We start from the raw sequence: 22,198 nt of genomic DNA, 5'->3' as shown, positions 1-22,198 counted from the left end.
AGTTCCAAGTAAATTACTCCCACGTGCTTAAAAATAAAATAAAACAATTAAAGGAGTTGAGAAGCAGTGCTAAAGTGCAAAAACCTGTAAGTAGTTTAGTTATAATTTAAAAATAAAAAGGAAAAGCATGCGAAAGAAAAATCTAAGTTAGAGAAAAAGAATGAAAACATACATAGCCCATAGGGTTGGTGACTTTGAAAATACCAGATCTCGCTGGTCCTCTGTTATGTGACTTTAGGGAAACAGGTTAGGATTGCAGGAACCACTACATTTCTTTCCAAACAAAACTTGTTAGCGTGATGGGATTCATTTTCAAATAGTCATGCATTATTCAGGAAGCGTGCTAAACCCTCACTGCCGCAGGACCATGGGCCACTCCCAGAAGGTCACCTGGACAAAGCTGTCCCAGCTCGTGCAATAATTTCATAACTTGTACCTGAATTATCACTCGGCGATGAACAACCCTGGTGGTTACCATAGTATCCTCATCTGAGCTGACATCCAGCTCACCTAATTCCTTGTTGAGCTCCTGGTGGAAGCAGGGAAGCATGGCTTTGTTTAATACACTAAACACTATTTAACTACTGCTTTCTGCCTGAGTTCACACTGGGTTCTGAAAGTGTTTGTCCAGAGGTTTGATTATATTCTTTTGCTTGGGAAAAGTCTGCCAAGAACCCTCAAGTGATTTTTCATTGGGATATAAATCTATAAGAGAAGGCAACTGTAGCAATGAATGTTGTTCCCAGGAAGAATGTTCGTTTTGGTTATGGTGACCGATAAATGCCATCTGGAATCAAACTGTTACTCAGAAGGTTGTTGTGGCATCATCTGTCACAATCTGGGAAGAAGAAATGAGAGCTTTTTGTTTTGAGACTACTGCCTCATATGCATGTAACTGGATGAAAACCTATAACCAAAATTATATATTATAAGCATTTGTACTGGGTCACTTACATGTAGGCTGAAAATGACTAATTTAATGAATAGAAATTTCTGCTATGTGTAGAGTACCAGAGGCAGCATGGCATAGTTGTTAGAAATTTGAGCTTTAGAGTAGCTGTTTACTTCGATGTATGGGGAACTCCAGGCTAGCATTCAAATCTGAGTTTTTCTGACTTACTTTCACTGAATTCCTTCAAGTTAGTATGCCTTTAAGAAAGTAGGTTTGCTTCTCCTCTCTCTTCTTGTTCTCCATTTGTAAAATGAAGATTATGCTTAATAAGTGCTCAGTGAGTCATATGTGTCTGCTACTGAGCCCAGGAGAATGTTTTGAAGGCTGCAGAAAAATATGCTAGATGTGATTTTGGTGATGTGTAGGGACATGACATCCCAAGACCATAGATTTGGAGCAGTGGTGAACATTGAAAATCATCTGGGCCAGATATTTTTGCAGATAAAGAAACTAAAACCTGGAGACTTTAAATGACTCATCACAGGAGACACAGGTAATTAAATAGCAGAACTGAGATTCGAACCCTAATCCTCTGAATCCATAACCATTCTTTCAGAGAATTTCAGAAAATGCATTATTTCCTTTAGTGGAATGAATGATTTTTTTGAACAAAATCAAGTTTGACATTTATAATAAATGAATAATAATCAAAAAAGACCTGATAACTATTAATTACTAAGGGATCACATAGATAAGTTAATATGCTGGTGGAAGATAGCATAAGCTTTGGACTCAGATAACTTCAGTTCAATTGAGTGCAAATGACTTGGACTCTCCATTCCTATCACTGTAACTTGGGCAAACATTTAACTTTCTTCTCCTGTCCTCAGTTTCCTTGCCTTAAAATGAGAGATTGGCTGCTAAGGTCTCTTCTCTCTCCAAATCTATGTTTATGTGGTCAGAGACAATAATAACTTACCTAGACCTTTAAATCTCAGAACCAGATTTATTTTTGTTTTAAAGGTTTTCATTTCTTTTATCCTACTATTCATATATTGTAATAGGAATGTAAATTTTAAAGATCTTCCCTGCCCCTAGGCTAAAGTGCACCTGGAGCCTGGGGTGAGAGGCTTGTTTTTCAATAGATACTTCTTGATTGGCCAGTGGGTCCAGAAGGTTGTTACATTCTCTGAGCCAGGAGAAGGCTATATAAGCCCTGATGTGTAGCTTTGTTTTGGGGCTCACTTTGAGAAGTGTTTGTGATTTGATCAGATGAAATTCTGGGAAGCCGTTGTCCAGAGCCCCCCAGCTTTGAAACCCAGATGTTGTTTGGTATGGATGTAATGGTTGGACAGCTTGGAAATCTGTCTACTTGATCTGTTACTCTGACTTGATAATTCTGTCTGTGTATTCTGAAGTTCAGGGTGCTGACCTTTTTCCCCTGAACTAGGTAAACGATACATCTATGACTGATTAAAGTAAGCTTGTTAACCCATTTTGAGTTCCTTTCCGTTAACAAAGCAGATCTAAGAACCTGTGTGAGCAGCCACCCTGGGGACGCTTGGGGTGCTTGCTGTTACATATATATACTCTGTATATCAAGTACTCCTTGATTTGCCTATAATGAGCAAGGTTATTTTGAGATTGAGATATTATTCTAGAGTTTTTTTGAGAAAGAAATAATCCTCATTTGAGGCTTATTAAATAATTATATGAGAGAGAGAAACAGCAGTATTTGAAAAAATTCCCCATTCCTTTGGTACCCAAATTTATGAATAAGGGTTTCAATTTCCTAATCACTGTTGGGATCTCAGAAAAGGTAGCTATTTGATTTTCTCCACTATGATGGAGAATCAATGAGTGCTGAAAAATAACTATATTTTCTACAGCACTCCCGTCTATGGGTCTACAAAGAGTGAGGGATCTCCATTTTTGTTTTTTTATCCAAGAGCGTTCTCCTCTTAGTCCATTCTGACTTGGAGATGAAAAAGTAAGGACCACCATTTAAAGAAAATTACCAGTGTCTATTTCTTCTAGCAGCTACACTCTTACTCATGCTTCACTTAATGGGCATCCCATGACATAATGAAAATACCTTTCTTAAACCAGTTTCCAAATTAGAACATCGGAATCATGGGACTGGGATTAGAAATACATAGCCATGTTTTAGTAATTGGGAACATACCCCAAGTTGACATTTGGAGACTTTAGTAGACTGTAAAATTCAAACGCAATTTGTTCAGTTTGGGGGGGTTCAATATGAGAGAAATTCTATGAATGGTTGTAGTTTTCTAAATTCAGAGACTCAGATTCTCTAACTTTATAACTGAGCTCCTTGGGAAGAGTTTCCTTTTGTAGATTTTTCTCATGAAACTGTCCATGGAGCAGTACTTAATGTCAACATTAATGTCTAATTGTTGTCAAAATAATGACACTTGAATTGTGAAAAATGAAATCTATAAAATCTTTTATGAAGGAGAATAAATAGGCTCTGGGTGGCTTTCAAGACCTACTCGTCCACATGTGAAATAACTTTTTTTCCAAAATAAAAGACAAAGTTTGGGACGTTTTCTTTCTGTGATGAAGATCTAGAAGGGATCTGTTAGATAATTTGAAGTCTATACATTTTTTAGATGAAGAAATTGCTGACCAGAGAGGTTGAATTACCCAATTGCAGATAGAATGAAGAACTTGGTCATCGCCTGAGCACTGAAGATTGTGGGTACAGGTACAATGATTAAATTCATAGATTTCAAATACTGATCAGTGAAGAATTGAAGGCCAGATGACCACTTGTTTGGGATGTTAAAGGAAGGATGGGTTATTTCAAGTCTCATTGTATCAAATGACTCTCCTGACACTGAGAGATTCTATGATCTAAGTGTAGTGGTTCTAGAAAATTAAAAGCTACAAGTCTCGTTCCTTGGTTTTAGTTGATTTAGAAAATTTTTGTGACAAAATAATGCACTCATAAAAAAGGGAAATCTCCAACTAGAAGAAATAGATCTCTTTCATTGTTTTGGTTTGATGGTTTTTTTTAAGGTAGATAAAAGAGGAATCCTGTTACCTTTTCAAAAGACTCCTCTTCAAATTTTTCAAGTTTCTGTGGCTGGTCTTCTGCTGACTCTACAATGACAAGACTACTTCTTGGAGAGCCCTCTTCCCTGTTTAATGGGAATTCCTCAGGTTCTTGCACAATGGGAGATTCTCCTTGATCGCTGGCTGTTGGGGTCTGGAGGTAGAGCCTCTCTTCTTCAGAAGTTGCAGTAATTTCTTCAGGTGTTTTAATGAGGGAACCAGATATTTGGACAGTTTTTCTTGCTTCTTCCTGTTCAGTTCCTGGAGTGGTGACACTGAAATAGAGAGAATGAAGGTAACCACAAGGCATGCCATTAAAAAAAAAAAGACAGCAAGGTGGCACAGTGGATAGAGTGCTGGACTTAGAGTAAGGAAAACATGAGTTCAAATCCAACCACAGACACTTTTTAGCTGTGTGACCCTAAGCAAATCACTTTAACCACTGTCTGCCTCAGTTTCCCCATCTGTAAAATGGGGATAATAATAATAGCACTGGTCTCACAGGGCTGTTGTGAGGATCAAATAAGTTCTATTTGCAAAGTACTTTCCTCATCTGTAAAATGAGCTGGAGAGGGAAATGGCAAACCACTCCAGGTATATTTGCCAAGAAAACCCCCAAAAGAAGAGTTAGCCCTGATGGAAAATGACTAAACCACAGCTAGCATGGTTCCTGACAATAGTAAGCACTAGGTAAATATTAGCTATAGCTATCATCATCATCATCACCCCCATCACCCCTATCATCTCCAGTGCTCACATCCCTTCAGAGTGAGGCATGATCTCCCATTTTCTCTAACAATAAATGGTATTCCCAATAATTTTTCCCCTAAGAACAAAAATTTAAATTATACCATAATTTAATTTTGTAGGAGTAACAAATTATTGATGAAAATCTTTCTTACATCTGCTGACCTCCTGCATTAGGGAAGAGCATATATATATTCTTTAGCATAACTTAATCATTCCTTAAGGACTTTGTCAATTTTTGTTGTGAACGTGATGCTTTCACTGACAATGATGCCTTCAGTATATAATGATCAGTGTTTCACTGTTTGCCCCTATACTAAATTGCCATACTTTATTGTGGATTTCGTAGTTGGAATATCTGCTGTAAACATACTCACTGCCAGTCACCTCTTTTTACTGCTCTTAATCAAAAAGCATCTACTAAGCACTTACTGTATACAAGCTAAACACTGGAAATACAAAGACAAAACTGTTTCTGTACTGAAGGAGCTTAAATTGACTAAGAGCAAGGTAATATGCAACAGACTATTTAGGAAAGATTAATGAAAGCAGAGGGGGATACAAATGAACAAAATTTAAATAGAGAAGAGGAAATGGCTTTCAAGGACAAGGTGACATGAGCAAAGGCTTACAGTTAGGCATTTTTATGGCATGTCCTGAGAACATCAGGTTTGTGTTTATTTTTAAAGAGAAATAAGGTCAGATCCCCTACTCACCCTCTAACCTTAGCATTTATTATTATCTGTATTCTTAATTTTGGTGTTCAATCATGTATTGGCTTTTTTGTGCCTTTTTTTGCAGGGGGAGGAGAGAAGGTAGGGCAATTGGGGTTAAGTGCCTTGCCCAGGGTCACACAGCTGGTAAGTATTAAGCATCTGAGGCAGAATTTGAACTCAGTTCTTCCTGACTCCAGGGCTGGTGCTCTATTCACTGCACCATCTAGCTGCTCCCCCATCCCCCTGTACTTCCTTTTTTTAAAAAATTGCTTTTCCCAACTGAACTGTAAATTCTGGGAGGACTATGGCTAAGTATTAATCCTCTTTAATATTCTATTCAGCACCCAGCATGGCAGTGTACCCACAGTAGATCCCTAATCCATCAATAAGCATTTATAAGATTATTGCTACATGCCAGACACTATGATAGGCATTGGAGATACAAAGACAAAACATTGAGTAGCCCTTCCCTCATGGAGTTTACATTCTATTGAGGGAGACAACATTGACATATTTAAGTATGTACTATAAAATTTATACAAAATATACACAAATATCTTATGTTTTGTATCTATAAAATATATAAACTACAAAATATATACAAAAATGAAAGATAATAGTGACTTGAATACATGAAGGCTTTATTGCCTATATTATTCCTAGTTTCTTTTTTTTATCTTTAATGAGGTATGGACCAACATGGATATAACCTAGAAGGCATAATAAGCTTTTGCATGCATGCATGCATGGTCTCTCACTATTCCTCCAGTAGGAACAAGGTAAATCAGTACCCTATTAAGTTAAGGAAAACTTTGCTTTCACTTAAGCATGTACAGTGACTCATAATATTCTTATGGATTAATTCTAAAATGTGGGAAAATATAAGCATATGGTAAAAATGAAGTAACTGAGTCAAAACTATCCTCTCAATCATTTCAACTCTTGTATGTTACATCCATCCAGGGAAAACAAACTGAAATAAGCTGAATGAAAAAAAGACAACAGCAACAACACTGAATGTCTAATTAGAAGACCTGGGTTTGAATGCTGGTTCTACTAATAACTATTGAACCATGGGTAAATTATTTCCTCTATCTGGGCCTCAATTTTGTCATCTGTAAAATAAAGGGTGTTAGATTAGATGATTTCTAAGTCTTGTTCCAATTCTATATCCTGTAATTCTTTAACAGGCATGTTGATATGACTGCAACCAGGTGACTTAAAAGTTTAAAATAGGAACTTAGGTCCAGAGTAAAAGTGTCAGATATACCTATATAGTTCTATTATTATTATTAAGTTCCTTTGTACACCTAATAATGCTTTATTGATCTATGAATAGCTAATCAATTGATATTAATAATACATTGATTTATTATTTAACATGCTTTATAATTCTATATGACTGTTGAATCAAAAGTTCCACTATTGACAGGTTTTTTTAAGAACCCTTCCATTGATTGTCATATTTTTATATTTTAAATTTTGACTATTTAAATCTATTTCCTATGTGAGCAGTTAAAAATATTTATTTCAGATGCCTATCTGCCTTTTTTCTTATCTTCCTTTTCTTTTTTCTTTTCATTTTAAAATTTTCTTTCTTCGTTTTCTCTTTTTCTTTATCTCTAAATTCAAAATGGCGGATGGTTGTACGCACAGTTGATACTAAAAAGAAAGATCATTCCAGTACCCCCCTTATTTTTTTCTTCAATGTTGAATTTCCTCATAAGAATAAGCAATCAGACATATGTGTTATTAAAATGTGACATGTGGCTATTAAAATACCTGATGCCTAACTTCAGATATGGAAGTTTACTGTTATCAGTTTAGGGGAGCCCCCGATCAACTTGATGAATACTCAGGATAGTGAGACTTTGTAACTTTTATTCAGCATCACTAACTTGAACTACATTGGTTGGTCCAGTGGGTTGGAACTGTTGTCTTCTTTCTGGTCTATGAAAGATGGTGGTAGGGTTAGTTGAAAAGTTGGTCTTTTTGTCTCTTTTTTGGAGAAAGCTAGAAAGGATCACAGATATGATTGGAACTAGGTGTGAGGGTCAGCAGGCTGTTTATGCATAATCATGGAAGTCCCCCAACATATATTCCTAGGCATGCCAATAGCTGCTTTGGATAGAGGCACATAGATGTTATATCCTCTTACCTAAAGGTCTAAAGGAAGAATTCCTGAAAATGGGCTTTCTGGGAAAGGGAGGAAGGGTTCTCTAAACATTGCTGAACTCCTACAGAGTTCCAGAATCCAACCTTCTAGAAGAGAAGGGGCATGTTTTATTTTATTTTTATTAAGTATAAGGGAAGGTGATAGTGAGAAAACAAATGTGAGTCAAGCATTGAACTCACTGAGGAAGGAAAGAGAATTGTCTTAGACCTCTACAGATAGCCACCAGGATTTAGACTATGTAATAAATTTAAACATTGTGAACCTTAGATGAGGGTACTTAGTGAAGGTGGCTGATTATTATAATTCCCCATCATGACCAATCGGTTGGGAGATATTAAAGCGCAACCAGTACTGGAAAAAGTGGTCAGGGGAGTGACATTGTCAGGAGAGAGTCATGTCTTAACAAGGACTAAAAGATAGAAAGATTGGAGGGAAAAGTTTAAGATAAAATAAGGTTTGGTGATGGCAGAACTAGCATTTGAAGTGTTTGGTGGATGGCATAGGTAAATCTGGAATTGGATGTTGTGACAAAAATGTTAAGGTGGATAGGCCTGAGAAAGCATCAAGTCTGCAAAGTACAATTCTAGAATCTGGTCTTCTGAGAGACAAATGGGAGCTACTCGGCAGTACCATCTCTTCGACCCTGGAATTCAGCTTTCTAGGAAATAAAAAAAGATAGTTGCTGGACAATATAGCCTCTTAGGAAGAAGAGGGACGCACAACTGGAAATAATAAAGAATGAAGCCAAACATGGAAAAGCAAAAGACTTAGACTTTGCCCTCCAGGAGTTATTTGACAGCTCAGATCCAATGGTCAGGAGTTTACTATGTTACTAACCTAAGATTTGTCATCATTATAGGGAGTTTAGGGTAGTTCCAATAAATCTGTATATATGTCCACTGGGTAGAAGAGTTTCTATTTCTGTTGATTATTTCACCATTATCTCAGTCATACAAGTACTAAACCTTAGAGTCACTTCTTTATTCTTTCCATCAGAACTATAATTAGAAAGCCTGGCACTTGGGGCAAATTCAGTTAAGAGCCAAAGAAAGGGGAGGGAAAGAGGTACCGATTGTGCAACCTTGCCATATTTATTGCAGTTGTATTGGGAGACGGGGTGAACCATTTTCTATGTTAGGTCCTAATACTTAAGATACATCTGTTAACCTCTGTAACCTCAATTTCTGGCAAGTAGAGGGTGGAGGGTAAGGAAGGGAAAAGTAGGCAGGGTTAGGCATAAAAGTAGGCACTGGCAGTCGTGGAAGGTGGGCATAAGTCTGGTACCATGTTGGTGAAGACTAGTAGAATAACTTCAGGTTGGTGGGATTTCAATCTGCCTTGTTGTACAGGATACCCAAATCAATGAGATCCCCCATAGGTCAACTGAAATATCAGATGTGTAAGTTCCTGGAGATCACAGCTGCTTTCACTGAAGCTATATGTATATAATATTTGTAAAATACTTTGGAAACCTTAAAATAATCCAATAATAACTGGATTTCTAGCTATTTTATTACATATTATACATTTAATCAATATATATTATATATTTAATGCATTTATTATGTATTGTATAAATATATAATAATGTATAATCATTATCATTATTATTACAAAAGTTTTCCTAAAGGACATTACTGGCCCTTCTATTCATAATGGTACAATTATAAAAGGCTGTTAAAGAGCTTGGCAAAGAGAATACAGGATATTAACCCTATAACCAGCTGTGACAACTGAGTCTTACTCAGGGTGGAAGATATTTGTCTTCAGCTTATTATTGACATGAGGTCTACCCATGACTTCTCAATTCTAGGGCAAGAAGAAAGAGGGACATATCGTGATGTGTAGCCTATATGGAATGGAAACCTTGCCTCAAACAAGGTGAACACATATCATTGGTCTTTTATCTTCCTTCTCCTACCTCTCTCTCTACTGACCATCTTAGCTTCCTTTTATTTTTTTATTTTTTTTAAGCAATCGGGGTTAAGTAACTTGCTCAAGGTTACATGGCCAGTTATTTCTGGGTGTGGTGCTGAGTGTCTGAGCCCGGGATTCGATCTCCAGGTCGTTCTGACACTGGAGCCGGTGCTCTTACTCGCTGTGCTACCTGGCTGCCCCCTTTTTTTTTTTAATTTTTTTTTTAGCTTCCTCAAGTCCCAACTAAATTCCAATTTTTTTGGAAGCCTTTTCCAACCTCTTAATTCTAGCGCCTTCCCTTTCATTTCCCAGTTATCCTGTGTACATTTGCTTTCAAGTTTTCTCTTCCATTAGATGGCAAACTCCTCTTTTTTTTTTCTATCTCCAGCACTTAGAACATTGCCTGGCACATAGGGGACACAATAAATATTGATTCATCTCCTGGTAACTCCCTCAGTTCTCTAGGGCTACTTTCCATTTTCTCTGTACTTATCCTCTATGCACCAACGTGTGGATAAAGTCATCCCTTCTGCTAGAAGGCAGAAACTTTTTTTTTTCTTTATATCTTGAAGATACAGTGTCTGGCATGTAATAGATGCTTAAGAAATGTCTTTTGACTAAGGACTTAATAAGCTTGCCAGTGGATTGACTGTTTGAAGAACTATTGTGTAAGGTGGATCTTGACCTTAAGTTAAGAAACTAAAGGCTACAGAGACATGTGTTAGCTTATTCCTCTGGCAAAAAATTGTTTGTGACACAAACTCATGACTCAGCTTTGCCAAGAACATGGGTAATGGAAACATTTAGTGGGTGTAGATATTTATTGGTTCAGACAGGTCTTCCTAAGTTTCTCTGAAAATAGAGAATGTTTCCAATGTGCTAGAGGTCTTCCTCTCATTCTTTTAATATTGGTTTTAACATTTAATGTTTATTTAATACTTCTAACTCTAGCCTGGATCCTGCAGTCACCCTTGATGGAGTGCTCCCAGAGGAGAAAAAGGTCCTCTTTCCTTGGCACCACCAATACCAATTGTCACTGATGGACAAGTAAGCCCAAGAGCATAGGAAATGACAGCACCCTATGGAACACACTGTTCTTGCTTTCAACAACTCTGTGACCTCATTTGGGGTTTTGTTTGCAAAGATAACAGTGTAGTTTGCCATGTCTTTCTTTAGTTCATTTTAAAGATGAGGAACTAAGGCAAACAGGGTCAAATGACTTTCCCAGGGTCACACAACTAGTAAGCATCTGAGGCCAGGTTTGAACTTACAAAGTTAAGTCTTCCTGACTCCAGGCTTGGCACTCTATCCACTGTGTCCCCTACATGCCCTAGGGCCATCATACCAGGAAACAATTCCCATTGACAATGAGCCCAGCTCAGGAGGCTGCAGTCACAACTGCTGAAGATTCAAACAAGGTATCTTTTACCACCAAAGTTCTTAGTAATGTCTAATGGCTCGTTATCAAAAATTGATATGATTTTACCAGTGGAAATGAAATATAAAAAGATGCCTGACAGTCTTCTTTCCTACTGCATCCTGAGATGAGATCTTTCCTACTGCATCCATGAGAATCTTTCATCTGACTTGTAGCTAGAACCAAAGTGTTGTCTCTACCAATAGAATATGAGCTCCTTGAGTGCTGAGATTATCTTGTATATTTCCATCCCCTATTTCAACATGGTGCTTTGCACATAATCAATGATGGACGTGTGCTTTTTCATCCATTTATTTTTGAGTTGCAGCACAACCCTCAGGCCATGTAATTCATTCTTTTTCCATGACCAGTTCACAGGCTATGTAATTCGTTCTTTTTCCATGACCAGTTCACCTTTTCTGGTCATGCATGTCTTTGACAAATACCACCCTTCATGGGAAAAAGTCAGCATGCTGTAGTTTACTATACCCTCTCCTCTTCCTCCCCATGCATCTTTAAACTGCCTTTTGGGTCACCTACAATTTTATTATTTAGAAATAACAGTGTTCTAAAGTATAAGTCTGAGTCCATCACTCCCACTCAAATTCCATTGGATCTCTGCAAATATACCTCAAGATAACTCTGGAAGGGGGCAGGTAGGTGGCACAGTGGATACAGCACTGGCTCAGGAGTCAGGAGAGCCTGAGTTCAAATCCAGCCTCAGACACTTGCTAGCTGTGTGACTCTAGGCAAGTCACTTAACCACCAACTGCTTCCAAAAAGGGATAGTTCTATAAATTCATTTGTGATATTTGATAAACCTTCTTTTGACACTTACAAGTATTCCTGCTGGTGGTCAACGGGAGAATCTTCTACCAAATCTTCCAATTTCCCTGAGAACTCAACTTGCACTCGCTCTTTGTGAATTTGTTGAGTGAGCTCTTCCACTGTCAGCTCCCCCTCAGTCTTAGGAATGCCATCCTGAAAAGAAGAATAGCCAACAGAAATGTCCTCTTCTGAGACGATGGGGGGATGATCAGAAGATGGTTCGTGCTCTTTAGAAACAGCTTGCTCCCCTTTCTTCTTGTGCTGTGGGGTGCACATCTCTTCCTGGAGCACCGAAAACCCTATGAAAAACAAAAGAAATTGAGTTATTGAACCGAAAGAGATGGCACTTCTACACTGCATGGCTAAGGTCCTCTCAAAGAGGCTCAGTGATTCAATAGTAATTCAATTCAACAGTAATTCAATTCAACATTAAAAATTAAACATCTATGTGTAGAACACCATGGTGGGTGCTTGGGGACCCCAAATTTAAATAAGATGCTTCCTGACCCTACAGAACTTCTGCCAAGAGATTCACAAATAGAACCCAAAATATATGTGTGCATCAGAGAAAGAGTGTTTTTCATTTATTCATAAAATGGTATCTAAGGTCCAAGGATTGGAAGAGGTAATTTTCCAGCTGAACTTTAAAGGATGAATAGCAATTTATTTTGCATAAAGGTGTGGAAGGCACTGCAGGGCACAGAAAACTGCATGGAGGTGGGGAAGTGAGGCATCCACAGAAAATGACAAGTAGTCTACCCTAGCTCAATTGTAGAGTATGTGGAGGATTGCAGTAGATGATAGAGATGGGGTGATACCTGGTTGTTAACAATTGGTCTGTTAACAGTAGACCAAACTGTGTAAAAGTAATACTATGAGAAAAGCTCACCATTCATGTATAACTAATATACAGCACCATAACAATCAAGAATATCATCAAATGTGTGCTATGGTAAATGATAGTTATTACAGTGCTCTCTTAGTATGTGTTCATTGACTACAGCTACCTGTTCACAACCTTTTTTTTTTTTAAGAGTGGAAATCCCTCTCTTGCCAAAGTTGTAAGTGCAGTGGCCACTCAAGACCCAATCCCACTATTGACATCATGGGGGCTTTGACTTCCATAAATTCTGACCTGGCTAGTTCATCTCTCCTTTGGCAACCTGGTCCTACCTTCCACCCCCTCTATCCTACCTCCTCATTCTCCTACCTCACTGTCCAGCTTTGGCACTCATCATATTAGAAGTACCCTTACTGTGGTGACCCTATCAGCTCAGGCCCTACTGCAGCACAGAACTCCAGAACCAAGTAATAGAACAGGGACTTTTGTATCTTCGGGGTCATGTGACCAACAGGATGGAAGACTAGCCATTTTATTTAATTTTCATGACCTCTTGGTACTAGGGACTACAAGATTATTCCTTGCTTGTTCACAACTTGAAAGAAAAAAACTACATTGGTCTCTGCCCTTTCTTTGTGTGTGTATGTGTGCATACACATGCATACATACATACGCACACATGCGCACACACACATATATGTATGCATACACACATAATATCTTACTGTAGTAGGCTCTAGAGTAGACATGAGATCATGGTTTTTTCAAGTCACCCCAACATCCACATATTGCACTAGTAGCTTTTGCCAGTTATACAAATGCTTGTCATTATTCACAATAGTAAAGTTGTGTGGAAGCCCAACCAAGACTCACTGCTGCCATAGGGGGGAAATCCAACAACTCCTCATTGAGTTTATTGGTTCTCCTCATAGTTTATTACAAATTATTTTCATTTTTGCAAGACAACACATTGTAACATCACCAAAGAAAAATATGCCAGACAGCATTAACCTGGATGGACATATCCTAATTCTCTCAAGTAAATCAGTAAAGAGTCTTAACAGTTCTTTTGACATTAAGCTTATCAGAATATTATTATTTCTTTTTTTTTAAAGCAATTGGGGTTAAGTAACTTGCTCAAGGTTACATGGCCAGGTGTTTCTGGGTGTGGTGCTAAGTGTCTGAGCCTGGATTCGATACCCAGGTCATCCCGACACTGGAGCTGGTGCTCTTACTTGCTGTGCTACCTGGCCACCCCAGAATATTATTATTTCAATGGATCTGTGATTCCTATATACTGCCCATACCCATGTACATTATTAACCCTTCCTTGCTTTCTCATTCTATAAATTCTTCTCTATGCCTTCCGTAAAAATATTTTTAATATATTATTAAAATATATTATGAATTTAATAAATCATCAATAAACACAAATACAAAAAAGAGGATTGTGTATGAAACCATCAATACTAGGTTTTATTGGGTTTTTTTATATCACCATAGTTTTCTCCAGTGTTTCTTCTCCTTCCTCTCTTAGAGAGTAATCCCATTAAATAGTGTTTTTAAACAAAAACAGGAAAAAAAATCAACACAATCAAAACATCGAAACTATCTGAAAACATGTGTGATGTGTAACACCTATGGACCTCCTACCTCTGCAAAGGAGTGGGTTTGGATTGTCTTCTTATCTCTTTTTTCAGCTACACTTGCTTTTATAAGTTTGTAACATTCATTTTTTGGATGTGTGCGTGTGTGTGTGTGTGTGTGTGTGTGTGTGTGGAGGGGGTGTTCTTTCCCTTTATATTACAGTCACTGGGTAGCCTATTTTCCTCACTCTGCTTCATTCTGCTAAAGTAGTTCATATCAATCTTTCAAGCTTCTCTGTATTCATCACATTCATCATTTCTTATAGCACAGTAATATTCTATAACATTCATTACATATACATTACATTCATGCACCACAAGTTTTCAGATCATTCTCCAACAATTTGTTTAGTGATTAGGGGCATACTTTCAATTCTTCCTTTGAGGACTGTTTTTGTTTATATCCTTTAACCACTTATCCATTGGGAAATGGCTTTTGGCCTTCAATATATTTCTTAATTGGCTGTGTGTCTTAGATACCAAATCTTTATCACTGAAGCCTTATACAAAGATTTTTTTTCCTATTTGACTACTGCTCTTCTTATCCCAGTTCCATTAATTTTGTTTATGCAGAAACTTTTCTGTTTCCTGTAATAGCTATTTGTATTGTTTATAATTATCTCTATTCCTTGTTTGGTTAAGAATACATCTAACACTATTGTGCTATAAGAAATGATGAAGGGGATGGTTTCAGGAAAACCTGGAAAGACTGGCACAGATTGATGCAAAGTGAGGTGAACAGAAACAGAACAGTTTATACAACAATATTTTAAAGACTTTTCTATTCACAGAGGTTGTTGTTTGCATCACTATATCATTGCTGCTCCTCGTCATATGACCAGCTCATCTCTTCTGGTCATAAATGTGCTTTATATCATTCTTTCTGAATGAGTCACTACAGAACACATGGTGCAGTTTACTACACTCCCCACGTATCTATAAATTGCTTCGAGTCACCTACAATTTTGATTCTTCAGAGGTGATAGTTTTAAATTATACGTATGAGCGTGGGATCTCCACTCAGTTAACTCTAATGCCTCCCTATTACTCCCATATCCAATGTAAAGCTCAGTTTGACATAAGAGATAATGAGCATTTATGGATCACCTTAAGGTTTCCAAAGCACTTTACCTGTTATTCCTTTTGATTCTCACAAGACAAGCTGGTTTCTTCCTAACTTCTTAGTCTTACCCCCACGACACTACTTATTGTTCTATGCATACAACAACACACCTCTTATCTCTATGCTTGTGCACTGGCTGTTCCCCATGCCTGGAATACCCTCCCTTCTCACCTCCGGCTATTAGTTTCCCTGGTTTCCTTCAAGGCTCAAATCTCACCTTCTGTAGGAGGCCTTATGCAGTCCTGTCAATTACTAGCATGTCTCTCTGATGTTTTCTTCCACATTCTCTGCATATATCTTGCAATGTAATTGTTTATTTTCATGTCATCTACCATTAAAATGTGAGCTCCTTGAGGTCAGGGATTCTTTTTTCTTTTTTTTTTTTTGTATCCTCAGTTCTTAGCACAGTGTCGACACATTAATTGCTTAACAAATGCCTATTGACTGCCCATACCCATGTACATTATTAACCCTTCCTTGCTATATCATATATTGCTAGGGAAATACAGGTGTTTAAACGTTAGGCTTTTAGTGCTGTGGAGAGCTTGGCATCTTTAGAAGCACTTTATAATTTCCTAGGATAATATAGTGCATTCCCTTACTCTTATCCCATTCATAGTCAGCAACCTGCACATCTTCAATGTTTTCCACACATATATGTACACACATACATGCATATATTTACATACGTGCATATGTGTCTGTATACACACACTGACGGACTCACTCAATGAATTGCCCATACAACTCTAAAATTATGATCCTTTAAACAGCATTCTGTAATCCGGGTGACATTTTTTTTTCAGGGTAGAACATTAGGTTAATGTCTTTTGATTAAATTTATGCTGTACTCAAGTAAATTTTGTAATTTTCTGAGGCTAAGGACATTAGTCCAATGTTAATCTTTGAATAGTACTATTTAGACTTGAAACAGGTCAGTATGATGCCAGATGACACTCAATTTGGGTAAATCTATTTTATGTCTTTCTTGATATCAATAGTCACTGAAATATAGAGCAGTTATTTCTGTGCTTGTATTAGCCAGAGACTCCTGTATGAATTTAAGCTGCATCTGAGATATATCTTGCATAAACAGAACCTTTAAGATTATATTTTGTTCCAATAAGCCAAAGCCTTTGAAATCAGCAAATACAACAGGATTTTATACTCATAAAACTTCATAGTCAATTGTGGAATTGCAAAAATTGCTCTGCTATAGAAAATTATTTGTGAAATGAGTGTTAACCTGTAGCTACCGTTTCTCCCCTTCGTTAGGAGATGAAATGTCCACTGACTTTCTCAGAATAAGACAATAAAACAATTCTCATAGGATAATATGTTAAATCTGCCCCAGAAAGCCTCTCTTATGATGATCTGAAACATGAGATCTCATTTTCTTATATGATTGTATATCCCTAGATGGATTCATTGTGCACTTAGGTCTAGGTATTAATTTATTATTTGCTGATGTTAGTTATAAGGGCCTGTATTACCTTAGTCAAAATTTTGTCTCATAAAATAAACTATTTGTGAAACACTTTGAAAAACAAAGTGCTATAAACATTTATTATGATTGACTATGAAAGCAAAAGAATATTTGGAATACTAATTGCACTGTTGTATACTTTCAATTTGATTACTAATTTTGCGGGTTAATTTAATAATATCTATTAATACTATTTATAATTATATTTATATAACATAAAACCATATGTTATGTAAAGATATATAATATTATTAGTATTAATTGAATTTCTTTATTCTTCTAACTTCTTAAGACTGGTGCCAAAAAAGTCAAAGTTGATATATAGAAATATAAACTGGAAGGCAAGTTGCCTCCCAGACTCCAAAATAGTTTGAAATTAATAAAGATTGTCTATGGGTTGTATTATTTGCATCAGTATTGAATTTAAAATACTTAAGGATGCTTTTATTGGGTCACCTTGTATCAGTTAAAATGAATGGAGCATTTCTTTCTTGGCCCAAAGAATTTTCTTGTGTTTAGCCACAACTAGAAGATGAAGTGAAAGAGGATGAGGGCTGCTTTGCAGCTTTTGCAGTGCTGAAAATTCCTTTTCTAATAGCACTGACAGTGTAATTATAACATATTTTTGAAAAATTTAAGATTCTAAGTAAGATAATATTTCTTGAAGGTAGCCATCCTGTTGTAAAATCCATCAAAACTTCAAGCAGGAGAGAGATTTACTTCAGAAAGGGTTTTACTGAGCATTAAAGAAATCCTGATCCAATTAAAGTTTAGGTAAAAGTACTTTTCATATATATGAAAGGGTGATCATGGCAAAGAAGCATTAGTAAGTGTCTGTCTGTCTCTCTCTCTGTGTCTCTGTCTCTTTCTCTGTCTGTCTGTCTCTCTCTCTGTGCTTGCCCCAAAGAATGGAAAAATTGATATAAGTTTTAACATGCCAGACAGGTTTGATATAAGGAAAAACTTTCCTAACAATGAGGACTCTCCAGCTGTGGAATGGGTGGCCTCTTAAGGTAGCAGGTTGTGCCCTCACTTTAGGGCTTGGAGTCATGGTTGGAAGGTCATTTTCTGGGCATGTTGTAGAGCAGATTTTTCCTCAGCTATGAATTGGACTAGATGGTCCCCGTCACCCTTTCTGAATCTGAACTTTTCTAATTGCTTGGTACTTGGGATTGAAATCTTTGATTAGTTTCAGAAAGGAAAGTGAAAAGGAAAAAAAAAAAAGTAGATGAAACTTTACCTTCACTATGGTCCAGTGCAATTGTCTGCTCAATTTCTGCATAAGTACGGTTAGTCCGCTCTTGGAGAGGTTCCATGGTGCTAGTTTCCATTAGATGAACAATATCCATCCGATTGATCTTAGTGAGACACTCAGTGAGGCTTTTGTCTGTGTAATTAGTGAAGGAATATTTACTATAATTGAGCATTTGTTGGTGGTTTAATCTTTCCTTGAATAGCTATTCATTCATTGATTCCTCCTAGAGCTTTTGATATAATAGAAGAAATGAGCTTACTGTATTGAAAACCACTAGATAAAGAAGCAGTGCATGATAAATATAGCACATACATAGATTTTAGGAGAATGTAAAGAAGTGAGTCTCAAGTTGGATCTTTAAGAAAGTATTAGGATTTTGATTATCAAAAAAGAGGGAAAGTTTTAATCTGTTTTATGTCATAGAAGAATTTGCGTGTTGGGATTCAACAACAAATACATATATTAAACATTACAAATCTATTCTCTGATCAAGATCTTCCTAGCTAGCTCTTTTAAAAGTAAAAGGAAAATGACAGCCAAAGAGGGTTCCCTACAATAGTGGAAGTATATTATATCACTCTACTTAACGTTACTACCAAGAAATCATCAGCTTCCTTCTTAGCAATTTATCATTATTAGTTGCTCCATATTAAAAGATCTGGAAGAAAGGTATACTAACTTGCAAATCTGATATAAGGTATTTAATTTGTATGTTCTTCACTGCTTACCTGTTGCATGTTTACCATCTCTTTCAAGCCAGTATTTCAGTAATGCATGACTCTGGTCCTGTAGGGAATTTGGGTTTTCAATTCGGATTTGGTGAATTTGTTCTTCTGTGAAATCCAGTTCTCTTGCTAATTCTAGGAAGGAGAAGACAAATTTGTCAGGCTTTTTTTTTTCCTTTTATTTATTCCAAGGTTTAAGTCACAATAAAAATTACAACGAATGTGATCAAATAGAATATAATTCTCTTCTGTCTTAATCTGATTTATATGTAGACCATTACTGTTTCATTTCTGTTCATTAGCAATGACCGAACTGTTTTTTTCTGGGGGTTATTTTCCTCCAAGGCTAATGCATTTCACTCAATTTACTACCAGAAAAAAGAGAGCCATCATTAAGCAATTAGCCATGGCATTAGTATATAATCAAGTTGTATGTATCAAGTTAAAGAAGACCTTTCCTTGTATACCTCTAGTCTTATCTTGGATAATTCATTATGGTGAAATATTGAATAGAGGTTAGACAGTCATCCTTCAATGATGCCCTTTGAGTTCAAGATTCTAGGATTTTGTAAAGAAAAATATAGGAGACTTACAATATTTCAAAACCAATTAACCTTAAGTGGACAGAATTTCTATGAGGCCTTTCTTTTACAGTGAAGGTAATCCAATTAACTAATTGTATAAGCTGGTTGCTAGAGGCTCCCAACCAGCCACTTTCTAGGAGTCTAGAAAAGTTCCTTTGAATGTTGTTCAAATTTGTATTCTTTAGTCCAACATCTACACAGGGTCACTTGGAGACATAGCATCTATATGTTTAAAGCAGTGAAAAGATCCAGTGGCATCGTATTTTGGAATAACAGGTCTGAAAAATGCATAAAAAGCTTTATCCTGGAGAAGATCAATAAGGATCATAGAATCAGAAGTGGGAAAGTATCTTAAAGGTCATCTCATCTGACCATTACATTTTTACAGGAAACTGATTCTTGAAGAGATTAACTGATTGTCTAGGGTTGCACAACTAGTAAGTAGCTGAGGTAAGATTAGAACCCAGGTCTAGAATCCACAGGTTCTATCCATTATGTTACACTGGACTTCGGAGATATAAGATCTGGTTCTGACACTAATTGCATGATTGTGGGCTAATCATGTAATCTCTAACCTCAGTTTTCTTATTTGTAAATTGGCAATGATAATAATTAGAATAACTCTATCATATAAATATATTATATAAATGATATATAAACTTTATCATATAAATATCATATGCCATAAGAAAAGTTCTTTTTAAACTTTAAAGCATTTTATACATTTGATTTATTATCGTTACCACTAACAAACCAAATGGTACCATTTAATGTGGCCACCCATGACAATCGGGTAATTTAAAATTATAAAAGTCTGATTTTTTTCAAGAGTATATATTGTAACATCAATTTTTTAAAATTCTTTTCAAGAGGGAAGAATAATATTCTATGACTGTTTTAAGGTAGCAGTTTATATAAATAATAGCAAATCTTAGACACATAGGCAAACGTACTTGAAATAATTACAATTAGGGTAAGCTATGGCTTTACCAAAGTATATAATGTAATTTGATAATACCTCTTATAATCTTCTTTGCTGACTGTATTTTAAAATTAGGAACTTTTTTAAAAAAATAATATTTGCCTATGCTATATATTGGCTTCCTTTATTTATACTTCCAGTGCTTGGCATGGAGCTCAGCACATAGTAGGTGTTTAATAAATATTTACTAATACATCAAAAGTTTTGAGACAAAATTAGCAATTTTTCTTAAATCTTGAATTAAATTCATCACACTTGATGAAAATTAGATTTAATGGGCCTTTCTGAACCTAGTCACCTCCCAAATGATCTGTGCTTTCCAATTATCCTTCGGGGGAATCCCATCATCTACACTTTTTCCCCATTGATAACCTTGGAATTCAAGCCAGGGATTTGTCTTTGGAAAAAATAGATTGTTCTCATTTTACCTGTCCAGCTAAAGCCAAGATGATCAGCAATATGGGCCAATCTTTCTTCAATATGCTCTTGTTCATCCTGCGGACCTAGAGAAGGTCAAAGAAAAAACAGCCACAGGTTGTCTATGATAGAGTTAGAGAAAGTGAAAATACTGAAACATCACATGTAAGGAAACTACTTTCCTAGTATAATGCTACAAGGTTGCTGTCATATTGAGAATCATATTTAGTTACCTCTTGACCTGAATTTTAGGGGGAAAAAAAGACAATGTACCTAAAATTAATCTCTGCAAACAGTTCTTTCCATAGATCTTTCATCCTAAGTGGACATAATGAGTTCTCTATTTTTAATAAACTATCCTTAGGTTAAATGATATTGAGGTACTACTTTTAAATGACCAGAGATCATGTTGCCTACCAAAAGGAGATGACCTTATTTTCTTCTCTCATAAGGCCAAGATCCAGAAGATCTTATGGGTCATCTTCAGAACAGGTTAGGAATTAGGAGAACCTAGTTATGTCTTACACAAGTGATCTTGAGAATGAATTCTTTAAGGTCTCCCTCGAACAGTTGTGAACAGATTGAAGATCAAATGAGATGATGGATTAAAAAGCACTTTGCAGATCCTAGAGGGATGTGAGCTGATATTGTTGCCACTAATGAATTACATGCACTTGGAATAAGCTAGAACCTCAAGGCCATATGTGCATGAAGATGGTTGCTAGTTTGATTTTCAAGTGTGATGCTTGTCTCCCTGAAGTATTACAAGCTGCCACATCATTCAAACAACTTGATATTTGCCAATTCGCTGTTCCACCCACTGGTGGAGAATATTTAACAGAAAATAAAATAAAATTCCCTTTCAAGCACAATTATTGCTCAATCCCCCCCCCCAACAGGGAGCTAAAATTACTCTTGTGAATTTCAAATAATTTTAGGATTACTTATTTTGTTTCAAGAAATGGTCCCATGAAATTTTTTTTTTGGTAGCTAGTTGTAAGGGTAATCAAGTTGTTGGAAGATATATCCACTCTACCTAGTTCTTTTTTCTTTCACATTTTGATTGGATTATGATGGGTAATCCCTCCTTCTTAGTCAACTTGAGTCTTGCCAAGGTTGAGTTTTTGTCTCCGCAAAATATGTTTTTGAATCCATGTCTGTACATTTCCCATTTATCTACTACATATATGAAAAGCATGTGAGGTTTTATTTTTCTTTTACCTTTTCTTTGTTTGCTTAAAGAGTTTAGCAGTGGTAACCAACCTTTCTGTATCAAAAACAGATCCACAAGAACTGGAATTTCATGATATGTGAAATCTTCTTGAGCAAATTGCTTCCTAATAATTACAAAATTGCAGGTACAAATGA

At 36.4% G+C, this 22,198-nt stretch overlaps 1 protein-coding gene across 4 annotated transcripts in view; it reads right to left on the bottom strand.

The window, feature by feature from the left end:
• ANK2 (ankyrin 2) overlaps positions 1–22,198 on the bottom strand; it is a 418,509-nt gene that overhangs the window by 10,873 nt on the left and 385,438 nt on the right. For 3 of the 4 annotated variants that reach the window (XM_069095397.1, XM_069095401.1, XM_069095405.1), the window contains 6 exons: positions 20,842–20,916; positions 18,851–18,982; positions 18,108–18,254; positions 11,782–12,070; positions 3,960–4,245; positions 437–529 (listed from right to left, as the gene is read on the bottom strand). In XM_069095397.1, the coding sequence (XP_068951498.1) occupies positions 437–529; positions 3,960–4,245; positions 11,782–12,070; positions 18,108–18,254; positions 18,851–18,982; positions 20,842–20,916 (1,022 nt within the window). The remainder of the gene's footprint in view (positions 1–436; positions 530–3,959; positions 4,246–11,781; positions 12,071–18,107; positions 18,255–18,850; positions 18,983–20,841; positions 20,917–22,198) is intronic. The other variant, XM_069095412.1, reaches the window with a different exon arrangement.

This window comes from Petaurus breviceps, unplaced genomic scaffold (assembly GCF_028583685.1).
Source record: "Petaurus breviceps papuanus isolate PSGF00001 unplaced genomic scaffold, PetGlider_PUasm1.0 126, whole genome shotgun sequence".
NCBI lineage: Eukaryota > Metazoa > Chordata > Mammalia > Diprotodontia > Petauridae > Petaurus > Petaurus breviceps.
Note: the sequence above shows the minus strand (reverse complement) of the source record. Positions and strands in the feature narration are given on the sequence as shown.